The 19,632-nt window shown below is 42.5% G+C and overlaps 1 protein-coding gene across 1 annotated transcript in view; it reads right to left on the bottom strand.

Annotated features, from left to right (window-relative positions):
* Positions 1-9,706: 9,706 nt before the first annotated feature.
* ZNF706 (zinc finger protein 706) overlaps positions 9,707-19,632 on the bottom strand; it is a 29,940-nt gene continuing 20,014 nt past the window's right edge. The window contains exons 3-4 of the mRNA XM_089684639.1: positions 10,488-10,591; positions 9,707-9,943 (exon numbers count right to left, since the gene is read on the bottom strand). Coding sequence (XP_089540765.1) covers positions 10,496-10,591 — 96 coding nt within the window. The 3' untranslated portion in view covers positions 9,707-9,943; positions 10,488-10,495. The remainder of the gene's footprint in view (positions 9,944-10,487; positions 10,592-19,632) is intronic.

Here is a 19,632-nt window from a genome sequence, read left to right as displayed (position 1 = left end):
TTTTAGGGCTCGTTCACGATAGCAGCAAGCATCACTTTTCAGAGGCATTTGGAAGGTAATGAAGATGTGATATGTTGCCTCTTCACCGCCTGTTTTAACCCCCTCACTATGCTGCAACATCATGCAATGTATGCAGTTGCAGGATAGCCCCATTCATCCAGGAGTATATTTCAGGCCACAGCATGTGTATACCCCCAACTGCTGCCTCTGCAGCAAAAGGGGGAGCAGTTGGAAGTGGTAAAAACAGCTCAACCATATAATTTTATCACCCCCAACCTCACGTGTGAATGAGCCCTTGGTTCACATCTGTGCAGCTGCGTGCTGTATGTAGGTCAGGCCATTCCTTTCAATGGGCTGTCCTACTCACAGAAGCACAGGGAAAGAGGTCACAGATTGTATTTTTAAAATTGCACCAAGTTTGCCAATGTGTGAGGGTACCTATTAAGAATGAATGGCACCCCTATGTATCTGCTAAAAAGCAGTGCATTTGTGTGTCAGGAACGCACACATTCAACGAGCCGCAAAAATTTGTACCAAGTCCAAGACTCGGGTGTCTGGAGACTGAAAACACTTTTCAAGGGCACCCTGACTGGAAAAGGGTTGAGAAACACTGATGTAGCATTTACTTCCTGGGATCTATCTGTCCTTAGCTCAGGCATGCAGGCCAGTCAATTTATTAATGCTAGCAGCATAAGGATTAAAACTAGTCATTGTTAATTGAGAGTTTAGTTCCACTTCAACCTCCTCCTAAAAGAGAAACCCCTAGAGTGAGGTTGCTGATTTTTCAAAATGAAATCCAGTGGCACCCCCATTTGTAGCCATGGCAACAAAATCAAACTTCCAAACAATTGGTCAAAGACTTTCAGAACAAGAGGAAGATGCTGAAGGTATAGCGACAACCAGATTTTAAATAAGAGGCACCAAGATATAGTTAGGAGAGGCATTTTCGAAGGTGTCAAGAAAAAAAAAAAAGTAAATTGTTTCAGTAGCACCAATTTGGGTTGGCACCTGCACATTGCGACTGCTGGGTTGGCCTCTGTACAGTACAATATGTATTCTAAACCACAGGGTTGCCAGGACACATTTTCCATTGACAGATATTTCAAAATGGGACATATGGTAACCATATCCCAGCCCCGTAGAAGATAATTGTAACATGCCAACCATATTACACTAAACTCCAGGTAGATATACAAGACATGGATGGATTGCACTTCTGTATTTAATACATAATTAAATGTTTATTTAGTGCAAGCAGTTTGGGTGCCTGAATTTGGCTAAGTAACAGCCTCTTGCAGTCCCTATACAGCGCTTTAGTCTGCTACTTCTTTCACTGTCCAGTCACAGGCTTGAGGAGGGACAAGACCTATAAGTGTCACTAAAAGCCCATCCTCAAGGGAAGACAAAAATGCTCCCATGCTGTCCTTGCACTGCAAGGGTCATACCCTCATTTATGTCTTGGGGGGGGGGGGGTGCAAGAAGTACTTTTACTTACCTGATCCTCCACTCCCCCAGCAGTCTGGGGTCCGCCCTACTTCCTTTCACTCCAGCGGTGGACTGTTGCTTGGTGACTGTACGTTCAATGCAGAGCTATGGGCTCTGCATTGGTCTTAATGATATCAGAAGTCATCTGACCAACACAGCATAGGACAGAAGAGCCTGCGTGGAGCAGTTTTACAGCTGGGAGGGAGCAGAGGATTGGGTAAGTAAAATTGCTTTATTGGCTCCCTAGACCTAAACAAGCAATTATAAATCTTGCATTGCACGGGCAATACCACTGAAAGGGAAAATTTTTTCTTTCCCCAGAGTTCAGTTTTAACTGCAATAGAGAAAGAAATACGGTGTCCTGGCCTGCCAGGCAATGCTGTGTTGTGGTAATGCTGTGTAAATATCAGAACTGAATGAACAGAAATGCACATTCTAATGGTAAAACAGCCTTGAAGTTCACGTTCAAAAACACAGCATACCTTGTTCAAAATAAATAAACAGAAAACGGGGCGATTAGAGGTTGGAGCAGCTAGCACTAAAAACTGAGTGACAAACCCAAATATTCAAAATAAACAAGGGTAGCACAGCGCATAAAAGAATAAAATATACAGTGAAGAAAAAGTATTTGACCCCCTGCTGATTTTGAATTTTGCCCACTCACAAAGAAATGATCAGTCTAAAAATCGAATGGTAGGTGTATTGTAACACAGACAGAATAGCAACAAAAAATTCAAAAGAAATGCATGTCTAAACAAATGATGCACTGATTTGCATGTTCATGATGGAAAGAAGTATTTGATCCCGTCATTCAGCAGGATTTCTGGCTACCAGGTGTCTTTCATACAGGTAACAAGACAAGATTAGAAGCAGTCTCTTAAAGGGAGTGCTGCTAATCTCATTTTGTTACCTGTATAAAAGACACCTGTCCACAGGAGCAATCAGATTCCAAACTCTCCACCATGGCAAAGATCAAAGCTGTCCAAGGATGTCAGGGACAAGATTGTAGACCTACACAAGGCTGGACTGGGCTACCAAACTATCGCCAAGCAGCTTGGTGAGGTGACAACAGTTGGTGCAATCATTCACAAATGGAAAAAACACAAAACAACTGTCAGTCTCCCTAGGTCTGGTGCACCATGCAAGATCTCACCTCGTGGAGTGTCAATGATCATGAGAACAGTGAGGAATCATCCCAGAACTACAGGTGAGGATCTTGTCAATGATCTCCAGGCAGCTGGGACCACAGTCACCAAGAAAATCCTGTGTGAAATCCTGCAGTGCCCGCAAGGTCCCTCTGCTCAAGAAAGCACATGTCCAGGCCCATCTGACGTTTGGCCCTGAACATCTGAATGATGCAGAGGTGGACTGGTTGAAAGTGTTGTGGTCAGATGAGACCAAAATCAAGCTCCTTGGCATCAACTCAACTCGCCGTGTTTGGAGGAGGAATGCTGCCTATGACCCAAAGAACACCATCCCAACTGTTAAACATGGTGGTGGAAACATTCTGCTCTGGGGGTGTTTTTTGCTAAGGGGACAGGACAACTGCACCGCATCAAAGGGATGAGAACCTTCTTCCCTCAGCCAGGGCATTGAAAATGGGTCGTGGATGGGTGTTCCAGCATGACAATGACCCAAAACACACAGCCAAGGCAACAAAGGAGTGGCTCAAGAAGAAGCACACTAAGGTCCTGGAGTGGCCTAGTCAGTCTCCAGACCTTAATCCGATTGAAAATCTTTGGAGGGAGCTGAAAGTTCAAGTTGCCAAACGTTAGCCACCAAACCTTAATGACTTGTAGAGGATCTGCCTAGAGGAGTGGGCCAAAATCCCTCCTGAGATGTGCGCAAACCTGGTGGTCAAGTACAGGAAACCTCTGACCTCTGATTGCCAACAAGGGATTTGCCACTAAGTGTAGCAATCGAGCACACAGAGATGGATGCAAACCTCCATTTTGGCAAAGGCCTCCATCTTCTTTCATTTTCTACTCCCAAATCAGCTTCCCTCATCCCCCCTCCCTCTCTGTTGAGCGAAACGTGGTCCCTGGTTGCTGAGTTCAAAAAGGCATCAAGTCCCAGCGGGGGAGCTCATGGCTATAAACCCCAATTAGTCTGGCACCCCTATGTCTGCGAGACTCTTGCTGGAGAAGGATCGTAAAGCCATAAACCAAGTCCTTCACTGAGTTCAAAGACATTCCAGATAAGCCATAAAGCAGACATCACATTCAAAACCAACTTTCCCCTATGATTACATATCTTGGAATATGAGAGACTTACATAAAAACCAGGCATATATTCAGACCGCTCACTTTAATACAAGTCGCCTGATAGGTTACATCCTCTAGCTGACATATACAGGAGAGCAGAAAATTTTATCTCCTTAACCGTCACAGCAGGTATGCCATATTTCATACCTAGACGTTCAGCAGATGCATCTGCATGTTAATCTACTAGTGGCAAGGCTGCTAAACACATCAAGCGTAAGTTATGGGTCATGATATCAACTTGTGAGGGATTTTGGTCCTAGCTGGGGCCACCGCCCACAACTCCCTCCCCAAATGAGGCAATTGGTTCTCTACTTCAAGGAGACACCCTGCTGAGTTGCTAGAAATGCTGTTATGCTTGGAGCAGAAAGCTAAGCTGAGCTAAATTGAAGATTCTCCCTTGTAACATCGGAACCAACGCTGGGAGATGGTCCTTTTGCTCTAAAACTTGAAAGCTGCTTAACCCAAGGCTTTTGGCAAGCATATATCTAAATACCTTTCTGTTATCTCTTTGCTGTATGTATGTATGTATGTATGTACGCTACATCTTTCTGTAAATATTTTTATTGCACCCTTTTGACCTTTCAGTAATAAATCTTACTTTCTGAAAGTGTTGAACTGTTTCTAAAGCTCTTTAAAGCAAACTAAGCAGCCCTGCCTCTGAAGAGCGCTACTGTGTGTGTTTTAAACTTCTGTATATCTCTGCCTGCGGGGACAGTGGTATACCGACGCTTATGCGAACATCAGTGTTATTGCTGAGTTTCCTCTCTGTGCAAAAAGGAGGTGGCAGTGTGAAGGGTTATTGCGTAATTAACCTGACCCAGTAACAATCGCTCCCAGGCTGCAAGTACACAGATTGTGGTCCATTAGCTGGAAAATCTCTGTGCAGGGTGCAGCTGGGCGTGGCATTGTTACGCACGTGACAGAGCGGTTTTAGATTGGCTAGTCCTTCGGTCCTGAGTTTGGCGAGAAGGGCTGGGGTCTGACACCGCGATCGTCACACCAAGTACCAAGTCATGTTTTGTGAAGGGGATCAAATACTTATTTCCCTCATGAACATGCAAATCAGTGCATAATTTGTTAGACGTGCATGTCTTTTGATTTTTTTTGTTGCTATTCTGTCTCTCAGTGTTACAATATACCGACCATTCGATTTTTAGACTGATCATTTCTTTGTAAGTGGGCAAACATTCAAAATCAGCAGGGGATCAAATACTTATTTCCTTCACTGTACATGTGACAATTACCCTAAATGTGTCCACATATTGCATACAATATGTATATACACACACACAAATAGTGCTCACAAAGTACAAGTGACGATACTATATGTCAGGGGTTAAAATTTCAAGTCCAGACCTACTAGCCAGGCACAAACCTTACTCGTGTCCCCCAAGGCGGCGGAGAGCGGACCTCTCCTGCACGTGTCCCCTCAGCGGCGCTGCCACTGTAATAGCGATGCCGTGGAAACCGGAAGTTGTAAACCGGAACTCTGCTTCACAATGAGGCTTGGAGCGCATGTGCAGTCGCTCCATGCTTCTTCACGAATTTCTCCTCGTATTTGGCAAGCGGCTTTTTCAAGCCCTGCTATATGTAACAAGGAGTCCATATAAAACAATCCCAAAGGAAATCATGTAAAAATCTCCAATAACCATGTTTCTCAGTGTGCTCTATCCACAGTGCAAATCCTCCACCACTATGCACTCACCAGAAGGATAATGTTCAATAGCCTAGGAAAGTGACCCAGTCACAGGAAACCTCCATAGATCGCTCCAAAATGGGGATAAAATACAGCCAGATCAAAGTCCTAGTAAAAATTGCTCTCCACACGGAGCCCAAGGAATAGTATAAAGTAGTATTTAATGATTATAAAGTCAATATTAAAACAAAACTATAAACAATTTTCCATGTGGAAACAAACATTTGCGGCCAGACTTCCTATGGTGGCCACCAATCCAGACCTCGAGAATGGTGTCGTGACGTCAGCACATAAGGTTCCACCCTAGATTCCTTGTTCTCAGCACACTGATTGCAGACCCATTTCAATCACCTTTCCTACATTAAAATTAAAATCAAGCCACAAAAATGCTCAAAAGCCATGCCACAATGGTTGTAAATCTACTTTTTATGCACCAAATGTCATTATGTCAAAAATTCAGTTATTAAAAGTAGCAGTGACATTGTCACTGTGCTGTACATGGCCTGTTCAGAGAGCAGAGCTGTGGGAGAGACCCAGGAGGTGACCGGTCTTTATAACAGGAAGCTCCTGCACAGAGGCAAATTTTCACATTGGATTACTGTACACATCTGGAAGAAATACACAAAGTAATCAAGTTAGAACACATACGTCTCTTGTAGTTAGACAATATTTACTTATCCCAGAGTTCAGCTCTAACTATAGAAAGCACCCTAGCTACAATACGGTCTATACTAAAAGAAAAAAAAAACGATCGGGAAGGTTTCAGTTATGTCTCCAAAATATTTATATGAATTAAGGGTAAGTTCACATCTATGCATGTGTGGTTGATGCATTTTTGCCACATATTTTGTATTTTTCATGCATTTTTAACGCACTTTGCATTATTTGTTTTTCCCAGTGGCAGGCCATGTGTTGATGTTGCCTAGGAGGCAGCATTTGTTGTCATGCATAAAAAAATGCATATACATGCGTTTTTCTGCAATTTTATTTACATCATGGCATCAATATGCATTGTGCAGCATGTAAAAAAAATACCTGCGCCTTTCCAAGAAAACAGCATAGATGTGAAAGGGACCCATAGGAAATAAAAAAGTTAAATGGATTGTAGTGTGTTTCTGTAGAACTGCAAATACACAAAAAAAAAAAAAAAAACGTATAGATGCGAACCTAGCCTACACTAACTAAAAGCACATTTTTTTTTTTTTCCTAGTTTTGGGTAGCGTGACGAGGGTATAGAACACCTGTCAGGTTTTTATGGCTCTCTGTGCCCCTTGTTAAGAGATACGCAACCTCTCTGTCCTGTTTACGGTTTTCACAGAGTAAAAGAAAATCCCACATTTTGGGGTCTCACCAGAACAGGAATAGAGGGGAATTCATCCAGTGGGGGGGCACTAGTTCTGATGTCCTGGTGAGAACCAGATATTCCCTCTCACTTTCCGTTTTGGCTATGGAGAAGGATGTAATGGTAAACCTACCCAATGGCACACACAAAAGAGAAACAAAAATAAACTCCCTTACTCTCCCCAAAATGAAAAAAATGTAGTTCTACTTTATTTCCCCTTCCCCCACACTGTGTACTAGTACCCAAATTAAATTCCAGTGTGCAAGTGGGAGCAGTATTCAAGAGAAGTGTGTTCCCATGTTTCAATGTTTGTTACAGAACACAAGTAACCAGTTTTTTTCCTGCTCTGCCCATGCATGAAGCTGCCACCACCAACCTCTTCCCTGAAAATGCTAGCTACTTGGAAGTATAAAAACACTGATTTGATTGGTAGCCAGATGAGGAGCACTGACTTCACTTGCTGATGGCTTCTTGTGACCAATTTATATTTAAGAGTAGATATTGCTAGCCACTCTGTTATACTCAGCTGTTTGCATTTTAAGGTCCATTCATAAAATGCAGGAAACAGTGTTTGGCCTCTGGTACATGTGGTAGAGAGTGCTCCGTGATTACATGGGAGCAAGTCATGTAATATGGCTGAGCTTCCTTCCTGGCTTTTTTGACCCCACAAAAAAAAGGCTCTGCAAACCATGAAGCCTATAAAGTTCAATGCATATTTTGAATAAAAAAAAAAAAGTAAGGCATCGCTACAGATTTTGAAATGGACCACTTAGTATTGTGTTCAGACAATAGGAAGTCAGCATTTTAACCTGAAAGCACCCACGTAACCAAGATGTGCGATGGCAAAGATGGTGGGCTCCGTTTGTCTCACGTGTGCATGGATTACAAAGGTTTCTGTGCTGAGTGTGCTCCCTGTGCACTCCCAACACAGTGACTGAGCTCATGGTATCTTGTAATTATCGTGGGCCAGCGGGACCAGCTCCCGGTCATTTGACCTTTATGACAGCAAGTCCTTCCTGCCCCAGGTGCAAAGACCCAGTAAGGGAATGCCAAGGAAGGGGTTAAGAGTCAACAATGTCAGTCTGCATATTTCTGTCTGTGCCATGTATCCAAGGAGGGCCAGTGTCCCTGATGCCAACTGCACCATATTTTTGCTCCTATCACAGCCACCTAAAGCCACAATACAACATAGGAAACAGGCTGCACAGTATCAAGAGATTGTAGACCAGAAACACCTTTGAGAATCATGCAGAATCTGACTTGCAGGGGATGTGTAACTTGACATTTGGCAGATTTATAGAATAGTTATTGTATAACCGACTGTTCACTACAACAGCAGTGCTAGAATGCATCTGCAGCTTTAATGCAGGATGACAGTGGTGGCGATTGCTGTGCATTACACGGTTTACTTTGTTTTGTTTTTTTAGAAACAGTTTATTGAATTGTTAGAAAGTGACATTTCATTAAGTTATATTGGCCACAGTGTGGCGAAAGGCCAAAAAAAAAAAAAAATTATGGCTGAAATAGCTATCCAACGCAGCCCTATCACTCCTTATGTGAACAGGCCATAAAATGTAAATCGTTATAATACTGTAGTGGCTGGCCACACCACTGATTATATTGGCCCATGATGGACACTACCCTGGCTAAAATCAAGGTCTAACTTTTGTAGGAGGCAAGAATTCTTTGCATTACTATAGCTCCCTAGGGTGAGGTTAACATATGGTAACACCACGAGTGCAATACCAGGCCATGGATATTTTTTCAATTATTAGGAAAGTGTTGCTCAAAACAAAAATTTCCAATACTATATTGAACCAACCAGCATAAAAAAAAAAAAAAAAAAAAAAAAAAAAAAAAAAAAAAAAAAAAAAAAAATGGGGAGAACGAGCCCTCTGCATGAGGGGAAAAATAAAAATAAATAGGTTAGGTCTCATCAATGTTCACTGGCCTGTGCTTTCAACTTGCCTATGCTCTTTGTGCAGGTGTGCTCATTTTTAATTTTGGGATACCAAAATCCTATCTACTGTAAACACGGTACAAGTCATCAAAGTGCTCTGGACTGAGGGCAGAAATGTTACAGATCCAAGTTACGTTACAAGTGGACCTGAAAAGAAGAAGATCTGCCACATTATCAGAATCCTATAGAAATTTTATTGTATAATTAAAAAATATGGACAGCGCCACAAAAAAACAAATTATGCAGTGAAAATAAATATAAAAAGACGCAAAACCTAACCTATAAAAAAGGTGTGTGCATTAAAAAAAAAAAAAAAAAAAAAAAGTTTGTGCTAATAATCTCACCCAAATTATTACAAATATAGTCACTTATATAACTATATAAATCTTTATAACAATAAATTAATAGTGTCCAAATATTGTGCAAAAAGTCCAACACCAACAAAAAGTTATTTTCTGTGTTCAATAAACAATCTTCAATTAAAAAATAAATTTTTCATGTGCAAAATCACCGTGCATCAATCCACCACCGAATAAATTGAATGAACTCAATGCACATGAAAAATAATTTTTTTAATTGAAAATTGTTTATTGAACACAGAAAATAACTTTTGTTGGTGTTGGACTTTTTGCACAATATTTGGACACTATTAATTTATTGTTCTAAAGATTTATATATTATATATGTGAATATATTTGTAATAATTTGGGTGAGATTATTAGCGCAAACCAGAAATTTTATTGTGCCCAAGCAGTTTCGTGAGGATTCCAGCCTTAAAGATGTATATCTACAGTGAGAGGCAACCTCAGATACCAAGAAGCTTCTTTTGTGACCATTCTGCCTAATGATTTGAGAAATGTTAGACCCAGTGGCTTTAGATTTTAGTCACCTGCCCCAACAAATTCTCTTTTTTTGGAGGATTTTGCAAGATCATTCAAAAAGGTTTTGAAGACAAAGTGTAAAATCAAGGTACTACTTTTATTGAACAAAGTATACACATTATAGACATTAAATCAATATAATTACAACTGTAAAAATTTGAGGGTTGCTCAGCTTGAGATTTACAAATTGGTAAATAACTGTACATTTAGAGGTCTCTGTATGAATCCCTTTGAGGAAACCACATAGAAATATGGTTTTCTAGAGCCCCTTTCTTGATATACCACCAGAGAACAGTCGTACAATGAAGGAAATCCCTGAAAGAGATAAATGCACCTCCATCAGATCAGTCACATGAAATATAAAACAATGTTGTATTATAACAATGCTTATAGTCGATCTAAAGTCAGAGTACAAACTGAGTACATTATTGAGGTTAGAACTTCGGTCAGATTTGAAATGCTGTCTTTGTCACCTCTGGAAAGATTCAGTTTGTCCTGGCAATCACTGTTGCTGGGACAGAAAGTAAGGGACAATCCTAAATTTTAGGTTGCCACTAGACTAGATCTTCTAAAGAGAACACTTGTTGCAGCAGCAGACAACTGACTTTTCCATGACTTGAAAGTGACTCAGAAGTATTGACGCCAGAGATTCAGCATAACAGCCTGACAACAGTCAATAACAGCTCCTATATTTCCCTCATTACAGCATTACTTTAGATGAATCAAGAATGGTAATGGGTCAAGTTTATGTTTAAAGTTACAAGGTTACAAAGTGGCATTTTAGTTACTGTAAGTCAATACCACACAAAGCCAAGACTGTCAGTTTAAGTATGTTAGCATTTATAATGTCATTCCATACCTTTCCGTCTATGCCTCGACTCCAACCAGCTCTGGAGGCAGTGGCACCTTTGGATGTTTGCTCTCAAAGTGTTGTTTGAAGGTTTTGGGATCTGGCATTTGTGTCTAATGCAAAAAACAAACAAACACGTGTTTCAGAATGAAGGTGGAATAAACTTTAAATCAAAGTAAACATATTACTTAGCAACACTTTAGCATTTTGTTAAGATGTCACAAGTTCCCAGTTGTACAAAGCCAAGGAGCTAGAGTTGGCAATCAAAAGCGCCATCAGAATCCACACAGGGACACGTGGCAGTAGAGTGTTTTATCCTTACAGACCTTTTCAGACCAGAATCCATTTACTTTCCCCCCCAAATTTTGGACATTGTGAAGAATTGCTAAAATCAGTTGTGTTTTTATTACCATTTGTGTCCCCACTAAAGAGATTTCTTGTACGCTTGTCTACAGCAATGCATTTCCTAAGGTTAGGGATAAAAATTGACAGATACTACTATAGGGCGGCAGGAAAGCGGTTAAAACGTCTACAAACTTAGCTGTCAATATACTTCACATTACATAACCCTCTGGACCCATGCACATTACACAATTCAAGAGGTAAGAATGTCTGTTGGAGTTTGGATCTAAGCTCATGCTAGTAAATTTAAATTTTTAAAACAGAAAAAAGTGCAGCTGTACAATATAGATGTAAACACAACTCTGACAGGAGGACATAAAACATTTGGCCCTGTGTTCAGTATACGCCGAGTAATATTCAGGTTTGTCTTGGGAGTAGGTGACAAGAAAGTTCAGGCCTTACAAGTTTTCATTCATTCATTCATCTTGCTCGCTGCAATAATGGCAACAGCTGACAAACAAGCTTTAATGAGGTAAGCTTTTGGTCCATGGTTATTCCTATTATGTGGTTTCACCTATGGAATATGCCCCCAGCTTGAAAATAGGTGACAACAAAAAGTAGAGGTTTCATGAAGAACATATCCCACCTTCAATAATAAAGTGTATATTAAGTAATTCAAAACCAAAATTTTAAAAAGTGTTGTCCAATTCCTTGTACATATATATATTTTACCCAACCAAACCCCATTGTTCTTACCCCCACCCCACATCTATAAACCTCTACACATTCACATGTGTAGGGATATGAGATTATCATTTATACAATCTGGGAAGTAATGTGAGTACATTTGATTTAAAAGGGGCACATAAGATAAATACTGCAAAAAAACAGAACACAAAGCTTTTAAAAAAAGAAAAAAAAAAGAAAAAGAAAAGCGCGCTTTATTACTGGTGATGTTTTCATTGTGGATAAAACTGAGAACTATATGCAATACTTTCATGTACTAAAGTGGTCTTTAACCACTTTCCCTCCAGAGGATTTACCCCCCCCCCGCCCCCCTTCCTAACAAGGCAATGTTTAGTGATACGGCACTGTTACTTTACCTGACAATTGCACGGTCAATGAAATAGAGCTTTCTTTCAGTGGTATCTGATGTGGTTTTTATTTTTTGAATTATAAAACAAAAAATGACAATTTTGAAAAAAAACGAAAAACCCCCCCAATATTTTTGACTTTTTGCTATAAAACATATCCAGTAAAAAAAAAAAAAAAAAAAAAAAAGTAAAATTTAGACCAAAATGTATTCTGCTACATTTCTTTGCTAGAAAAAAAAAAAGTCCCAATATGTGTAAATGAATTTGTTTACGTGAAAGTTATATTATATATATTTATTTATATTACACACACACACACACACACACTGGAATTTACATTTTTTTTCATACTAGTAATGGCGGCAATAGCGGGACTGTGGCGGGCGTTCTGACACTGGGTGGAAACGGACTGTCACTGACACCAATACAGTTATCAGTGCTGATAAAGACCACTCACACTGTACTAATGACACTGGGCAGGAAGGGGTTAACTTAACAGTGTGCCGTTTTACATGATGTGCTGGGTTTTACTAGGGAGACATGCTGTTTATTTCTCTGCACAGCATGTCCTTGCTGGCAGGAGAGAGACCAGTGTTTACACACAGGTCTCTCCCGTCAGCTTTGCCCAATGTTCGCCGGGTGCCGGCTGGGACTCGGTGATTGAGTATATACTGAACGAGGGTGCGTTTCCCTACATACCATCTGGCCAATTGATGAATCTAAAATATAACCTTTATTCAGATACAGTCAGGTCCATAAGTATTGGGACATTGACACAATTCTAACATTTTTGGCTCTATACACCACCACAATAGATTTGAAATGAAACGAACAAGATGTGCTTTAACTGCAGACTGTCAGCTTTAATTTGAGGGTATTTACATCCAAATCAGGTGAACGGTGTAGGAATTACAACAGTTTGCATATGTGCCTCCCACTTGTTGAGGGACCAAAAGTAATGGGACAATTGGCTTCTCAGCTCTTCCATGGCCAGGTGTGTGTTATTCCCTCATTATCCCCATTACAATGAGCAGATAAAAGGTCCAGAGTTCATTTCAAGTGTGCTATTTGCATTAGGAATCTGTTGCTTTCAACTCTCAAGATGAGATCCAAAGAGCTGTCACTATCAGTGAAGCAAGCCATCATTAGGCTGAAAAAACAAAACAAACCCATCAGAGAGATAGCAAAAACATTAGGCGTGGCCAAAACAACCGTTTGGAACATTCTTAAAAAGAAGGAACACACGGGTGAGCTCAGCAACACCAAAAGACCCGGAAGACCACGGAAAACAACTGTGGTGGATGACCGAAGAATTCTTTCCCTGGTGAAGAAAACACCCTTCACAACAGTTGGCCAGATCAAGAACACTCTCCAGGAGGTAGGTGTATGTGCGTCAAAGTCACCAACTTCACTAGAGTGAATACAGAGGGTTCACCACAAGATGTAAACCATTGGTGAGCCTCAAAAACAGGAAGGCCAGATTAGAGTTTGCCAAACGACATCTAAAAAAGCCTTCACAGTTCTGGAACAACATCCTATGGACAGATGAGACCAAGATCAACTTGTACCAGAGTGATGGGAAGAGAAGAGTATGGAGAAGGAAAGGAACTGCTCATGATCCTAAGCATACCACCTCATCAGTGAAGCATGGTGGTGGTAGTGTCATGGCGTGGGCATGTATGGCTGTCAATGGAACTGCTTCTCTTGTATTTATTGATGATGTGACTGCTGACAAAAGCAGCAGGATGAACTCTGAAGTGTTTCGAGCAATATTATCTGCTCATATTCAGCCAAATGCTTCAGAACTAATTGGACGCCGTTTCACAGTGCAGATGGACAATGACCCAAAGCATACTGCAAAAGCAACCAAAAGAGTTTTTTAAGGGAAAGAAGTGGAATGTTATGCAATGGCCAAGTCAATCACCTGACCTGAATCCGATTGAGCATGCATTTCACTTGCTGAAGACAAAACTGAAGGGAAAATGCCCCAAGAACAAGCAGGAACTGAAGACAGTTGCAGTAGAGGCCTGGCAGAGCATCACCAGGGATGAAACCCAGCGTCTGGTGATGTCTATGCGTTCCAGATTTCAGGCTGTAATTGACTGCAAAGGATTTGCAACCAAGTATTAAAAAGTGAAAGTTTGATTTATGATTATTATTCTGTCCCATTACTTTTGGTTCCTTAACAAGTGGGAGGCACATATGCAAACTGTTGTAATTCCTACACCGTTCACCTGATTTGGATGTAAATACCCTCAAATTAAAGCTGACAGTCTGCAGTTAAAGCACATCGTGTTAGTTTTATTTCAAATCCATTGTGGTGGTGTATAGAGCCAAAAATGTTAGAATTGTGTCCATGTCCCAATATTTATGGACCTGACTGTATATAAAAAAAATGTATGCTCAGCTGTAAGTGTTGGAGTGGAATGTACTGCGCACAGCAATATAACTGAATACCATTGCAATGGTTTATCTTAAATCCAAATGGTTGATAACACCAGGCCAAAATCAAATACCATACGGTTTTAGATGAAGTGATGGCATAAAAAGAGACACTGTAGTTTGATCATAAACCCATCAACTTGAATATATAATCTGTTAAGGAAATAGTTACCCATGGGACTCTGTTTTGACAACCCTAGCCGCCAATGGCAGCGTGGGCAGGGCTGCGTGCCCGCCCCCCCCCCCCCTGGAAATGAAAATCACGTATATATACACACGCGATTTTGCGCAGCCCTGCTGCCCCTGTAGCAGTAGTTCTACTATAGGGCGGCAGGAAAGCAGTTAAAATGTCTACAAACCTAGATGTCAATATACTTCACATTACATAACCCTCTGGATCCATGCACATTACACAATTCAGACCACAAAACCTGGAGGTATACTTTAACCATAAGTCCACCAACTAGCTTGGTTGCTATAGGCAGCAAAAACATGCCACTGCATAGTATCATACCTTTTAAATCACTATGTAATGTGCTGCATGCTATGGAATGTAATAGTGGCTCTAAAAACCTAATTTACTGCAGGCAGTTCTGACATTTGGGTGGAGAACGCACTTAAGTGCTATGTATAGTTTATGACAAGAGTCATTAAATGTATATGTTCATATCTAGAGCATCAAAAACAGACCTTCCCAAGATCGAGAAAGCATACAACTTGAATAATCAGCAACCTGCCAATCAGTATACATACTACTGCAAATACATCACATCTCTTTTCCTAGTCTCTGTTATTTGTTCCCTGTACCTATAAAGTACCAGCACATAATGCAGCACTGAGTGCGCCGTTCTAATCGCTGCAATTTCTTCCAACAGCTTTAGTGATATTGACTTAAATGGGACAGATCTCATCATGCAGCGTGGGGTAAGCAGCATTTAGGCACTGCTAGCACAGAATGCAGTCAGTAAGATTTTGCACCTATTACCACATCCATGTACATTGTGTGCCGAGCTCCTCGGGGGGGGAGGTCAATTAATGTCAAGGGCTCAGTCAGACTGTTGCAGTTTGGTACCGTATGTGTGTAAGTGTGCATTAACTGCTTGCCCGCTGCCCTATAGCAGAAATACTGCTACAGGGAGGCAGGGCTGCACAGTCATGTATATATACAGGATTTTGCATTTACCGGTAGGGGGCACGCACGTGCCCTACCTGCGTCGTCATTGGCAGCTTCAGCGGCTAATCACCGGGTCCCGGCCTGCAATTCCCCACTGGCACTCGGCGATCGCCTAGTGGCACTGATTGGGGGGGGGGGGGGGCGGGGAGAAGAGGACTGTATGTAAAGGACATAGATCTCTCCCGTCAGCTCCAGCACACTGCTTTATACTGCAGAGCAATAGAAAGCAATGTGCTTACAGAGTAAAACACACCTACAGCAAAACAGCACAGTTAGCCCTTAGATAGCCCCAGATGTTAAGCCCTTCCTGCCCAGTGTCATTAGTACAGTGTCAGTGCTTTTTATTAGCACTGATCACTGTATTAGTGTCAGTGTCAGAATGCCTGCCGCAGTCCTGCTATAAAAACAGCAAAGGGTTAACATGTGGGGCGATAAAAGGGTTACTGTGCTGTTTGTTTCACTGTAAGCACACTGCTTTGTATGGCTGCAGAGCCATGCAAAGCAGTGTGCAGGAGCTGACAGGGGAGAGATCTGTATTGTTTACATACAGGTCTCTCCCCCGTCGCAAATCCTCCGAGATAGCCGGGTGCCGGAGGAGAATCATTGGCTGGGAACCAACTGCAAAATTACACACACACACACGCGCACACACGCGCACACACGCGCACACACGCGCCACCCTGTAGCAGTATTTCTGCTATAGGACAGCATGGAATTGATTAAAGTTTGTGGTGGCAACAACAGAACAAACGTTTAATGTGTATGTAAATGATCCCCAATCATTCAGTGCACTATAAATCATAATAGTAAAATATTTGTGCTTTGTTTTTTTAACAATAAATATTTTCTGTAAATACTTTATATTTAGACCTTTAGAAAGCGGTCTTGTGACCATTATTCAGTCAACCTGCCAGGGCTGGTGAGGGCAAGGACATGTGACGCTGGTGGAAGCCACCAATCATAACATCAGAAAGGAGCACGTTTGATCTATTGAAACGGCTGTATATAGCAGGGCTGAGGAGGGGGAACCTCCATTGCTTGGAGTCAGCAAAGAAATAGGTTTCCTGTCTATGCAGGATGTGTCAGGCAGAGCAGAGGGTTGACATGGCGTCCTGTAGCTCCGATCATCTAGTTGAGGGACACAAACTGACCACTGACCATACCAGCACAGGTCTGCTTGAGTGCTTGGAATGCCAAGAATGCTTCAGGAGGACAGGAGATTGGTGCGATTACCAAGAATCTCTTGAAACTAAGTAAGAAGAGCTACATTACCAAACATCAACATGGACACAAGACACGCAGCTAAAATAAATACATTTTGGGGGAAACATTCCCTAATGCAGAGCTTGACAAATCCCAGGCGCCAGGTCGCCATGGCGACTAGAAATTGAGTCCTGGTGCCTGGGTACAATGCAAAATCACATCCCCGTGACTTCAATGCAAAAAGGCCTCCCAGTGACTTCAATATAAACTCCTGTCAATAGCAATGAACACTTATCTCCGTATGCCACTCTACTCTATCACTAGTGAATCTGGAACGCACCACTACAAACTCGCACAGGACCCTTTTCATAATTGCACTGTAATGCAGTGCACCAGTCACACAAACCGTTCATATCCGAGTTAGCCAAAATAAACGTGTTGTGTTGGCTAGGTGTGCTGGGGTACCATTAAAAACAAAACGCATTGCCCTAATTGTCAATCAAGATGCACATTTCCATAACAGAGCTGCATCGGAGATAGACATCACAAGCACGGCATACAGACTCCGGTACAAGCAGTCCTGCAACACTTCAGTCGTTACCAACACAGGAATGCCTGCCTGATGGAGCAGAAATGTAATGCATTTAACATAAGAACTGGGGCAATCATGCATTTAAAATTTGTACATTTTCCTTTAGGACTCATTTGTACAGATACAGTGGGGCAAAAAAGTATTTAGTCAGCCACCAATTGTGCAAGTTCTCCCACTTAAAAAGATGAGAGGCCTGTAATTTGCATCATAGGTAGACCTCAACTATGAGAGACAAAATGAGAAAAAAAAAAATCCAGACAATCACATTGGCTGATTTGGAAAGAATTTATTTGCAAATTATGGTGGAAAATAAGTATTTGGTCAATATCAAAAGTTCATCTCAATACTTTGTTATATATCCTTTGTTGGCAATGACAGAGGTCAAACGTTTCCTGTAAGTCTTCACAAGGTTGGCACACACTGTTGCTGGTATGTTGGCCCATTCCTCCATGCAGATCTCCTCTAGGGCAGTGATGTTTTGGGGCTGTTGCTGGGCAACACGGACTTTCAACTCCCTCCAAAGGTTTTCTATGGGGTTGAGATCTGGAGACTGGTTAGGCCACTCCAGGACCTTGAAATGCTTCTTACGAAGCCACTCCTTCGTTGCCCGGGCGGTATGTTTGGGATCATTGTCATGTTGGAAGACCCAGCCATGTTTCATCTTCAATGCCCTTGCTGATGGAAGGAGGTTTGCACTCAAAATCTCACGATACATGGCCCCATTCATTCTGTCCTGTACATGGATCAGTCGTCCTGGTCCCTTTGCGGAGGAACAGCCCCAAAGCTGGATGTTGCCACCCCCATGCTTCACAGTAGATATGATGTTCTTTGGATGCAACTCGGCATTCTCTCTCCTCCAAACATGACGAGTTGCGTTTCTACCAAAAAGGTCTATTTTGGTTTCATCTGACCATATGACATTCTCCCAATCCTCTTCTGGATCATCCAAATGCTCTCTAGCAAACTTCATACGGACATGTACTGGCTTAAGCAGGGGGACACGTCTGACACGTCTCGCACTGCAGGATCTGAGTCCCTGGCGGCGTAGTGTGTTACTGATGGTAGCCTTTGTTACGTTGGTCCCAGCTCTCTGCAGGTCATTCACTAGGTCCCCCCGTGTGGTCCTGGGATTTTTACTCACCGTTCTTGTGATCATTTTGACCCCACGGGGTGAGATCTTGCGTGGAGCCCCAGATCGAGGGAGATTATCAGTGGTCTTGTATGTCTTCCATTTTCTAAATATTGCTCCCACAGTTGATTTGTTCACACCAAGCTGCTTGCCTATTGCAGATTCAGTTTTCCCAGCCTGGTGCAGGTCTACAATTTTGTTTCTGGTGTCCTTCGACAGCTCTTTAGTCTTCACCATAGTGGAGTTTGGAGTGTGACTGTTTGAACTTGTTATCAGTATAAAAGACACCTGTCCACAACCTCAAACAGGTGCCATTGATACAGGTAATGAGTGCAGGACAGAGGAGCTCTTAAAGAAGAAGGTACAGGTCTGTGAGAGCCAGAAATCTTTCTTGTTTGTAGGTGACCAAATACCGTATTTTCCGGCGTATAAGACGACCCCCCTACTTTTCCTGTTAAAATGTAGTGTTTGGGCTATACTCGCCGTATAAGACTACCCCTCTTCCAATGCACACCATTGGGAAGAATCGTGCCCCACCATTGGTGTCAGTGGGAGGAATAGCGGCCCCACCATTGGTGTCAGTGGGAGGAATAGCGGCCCCACCATTGGTGTCAGTGGGAGGAATAGCGGCCCCACCATTGGTGTCAGTGGGAGGAATAGCGGCCCCACCATTGGTGTCAGTGGGAGGAATAGCGGCCCCACCATTGGTGTCAGTGGGAGGAATAGCGGCCCCACCATTGGTGTCAGTGGGAGGAATAGCGGCCCCACCATTGGTGTCAGTGGGAGGAATAGCGGCCCCACCATTGGTGTCAGTGGGAGGAATAGCGGCCCCACCATTGGTGTCAGTGGGAGGAATAGCGGCCCCACCATTGGTGTCAGTGGGAGGAATAGCGGCCCCACCATTGGTGTCAGTGGGAGGAATAGCGGCCCCACCATTGGTGTCAGTGGGAGGAATAGCGGCCCCACCATTGGTGTCAGTGGGAGGAATAGCGGCCCCACCATTGGTGTCAGTGGGAGGAATAGCGGCCCCACCATTGGTGTCAGTGGGAGGAATAGCGGCCCCACCATTGGTGTCAGTGGGAGGAATAGCGGCCCCACCATTGGTGTCAGTGGGAGGAATAGCGGCCCCACCATTGGTGTCAGTGGGAGGAATAGCGGCCCCACCATTGGTGTCAGTG

Source organism: Staurois parvus, unplaced genomic scaffold (genome assembly GCF_062004578.1).
Source record: "Staurois parvus isolate SC_StPar_1 unplaced genomic scaffold, SC_StPar_1.0 ptg000351l, whole genome shotgun sequence".
In the NCBI taxonomy this organism is placed as follows: Eukaryota; Metazoa; Chordata; class Amphibia; order Anura; family Ranidae; genus Staurois; species Staurois parvus.
This window is presented reverse-complemented; position numbering and strand designations above follow the sequence as displayed.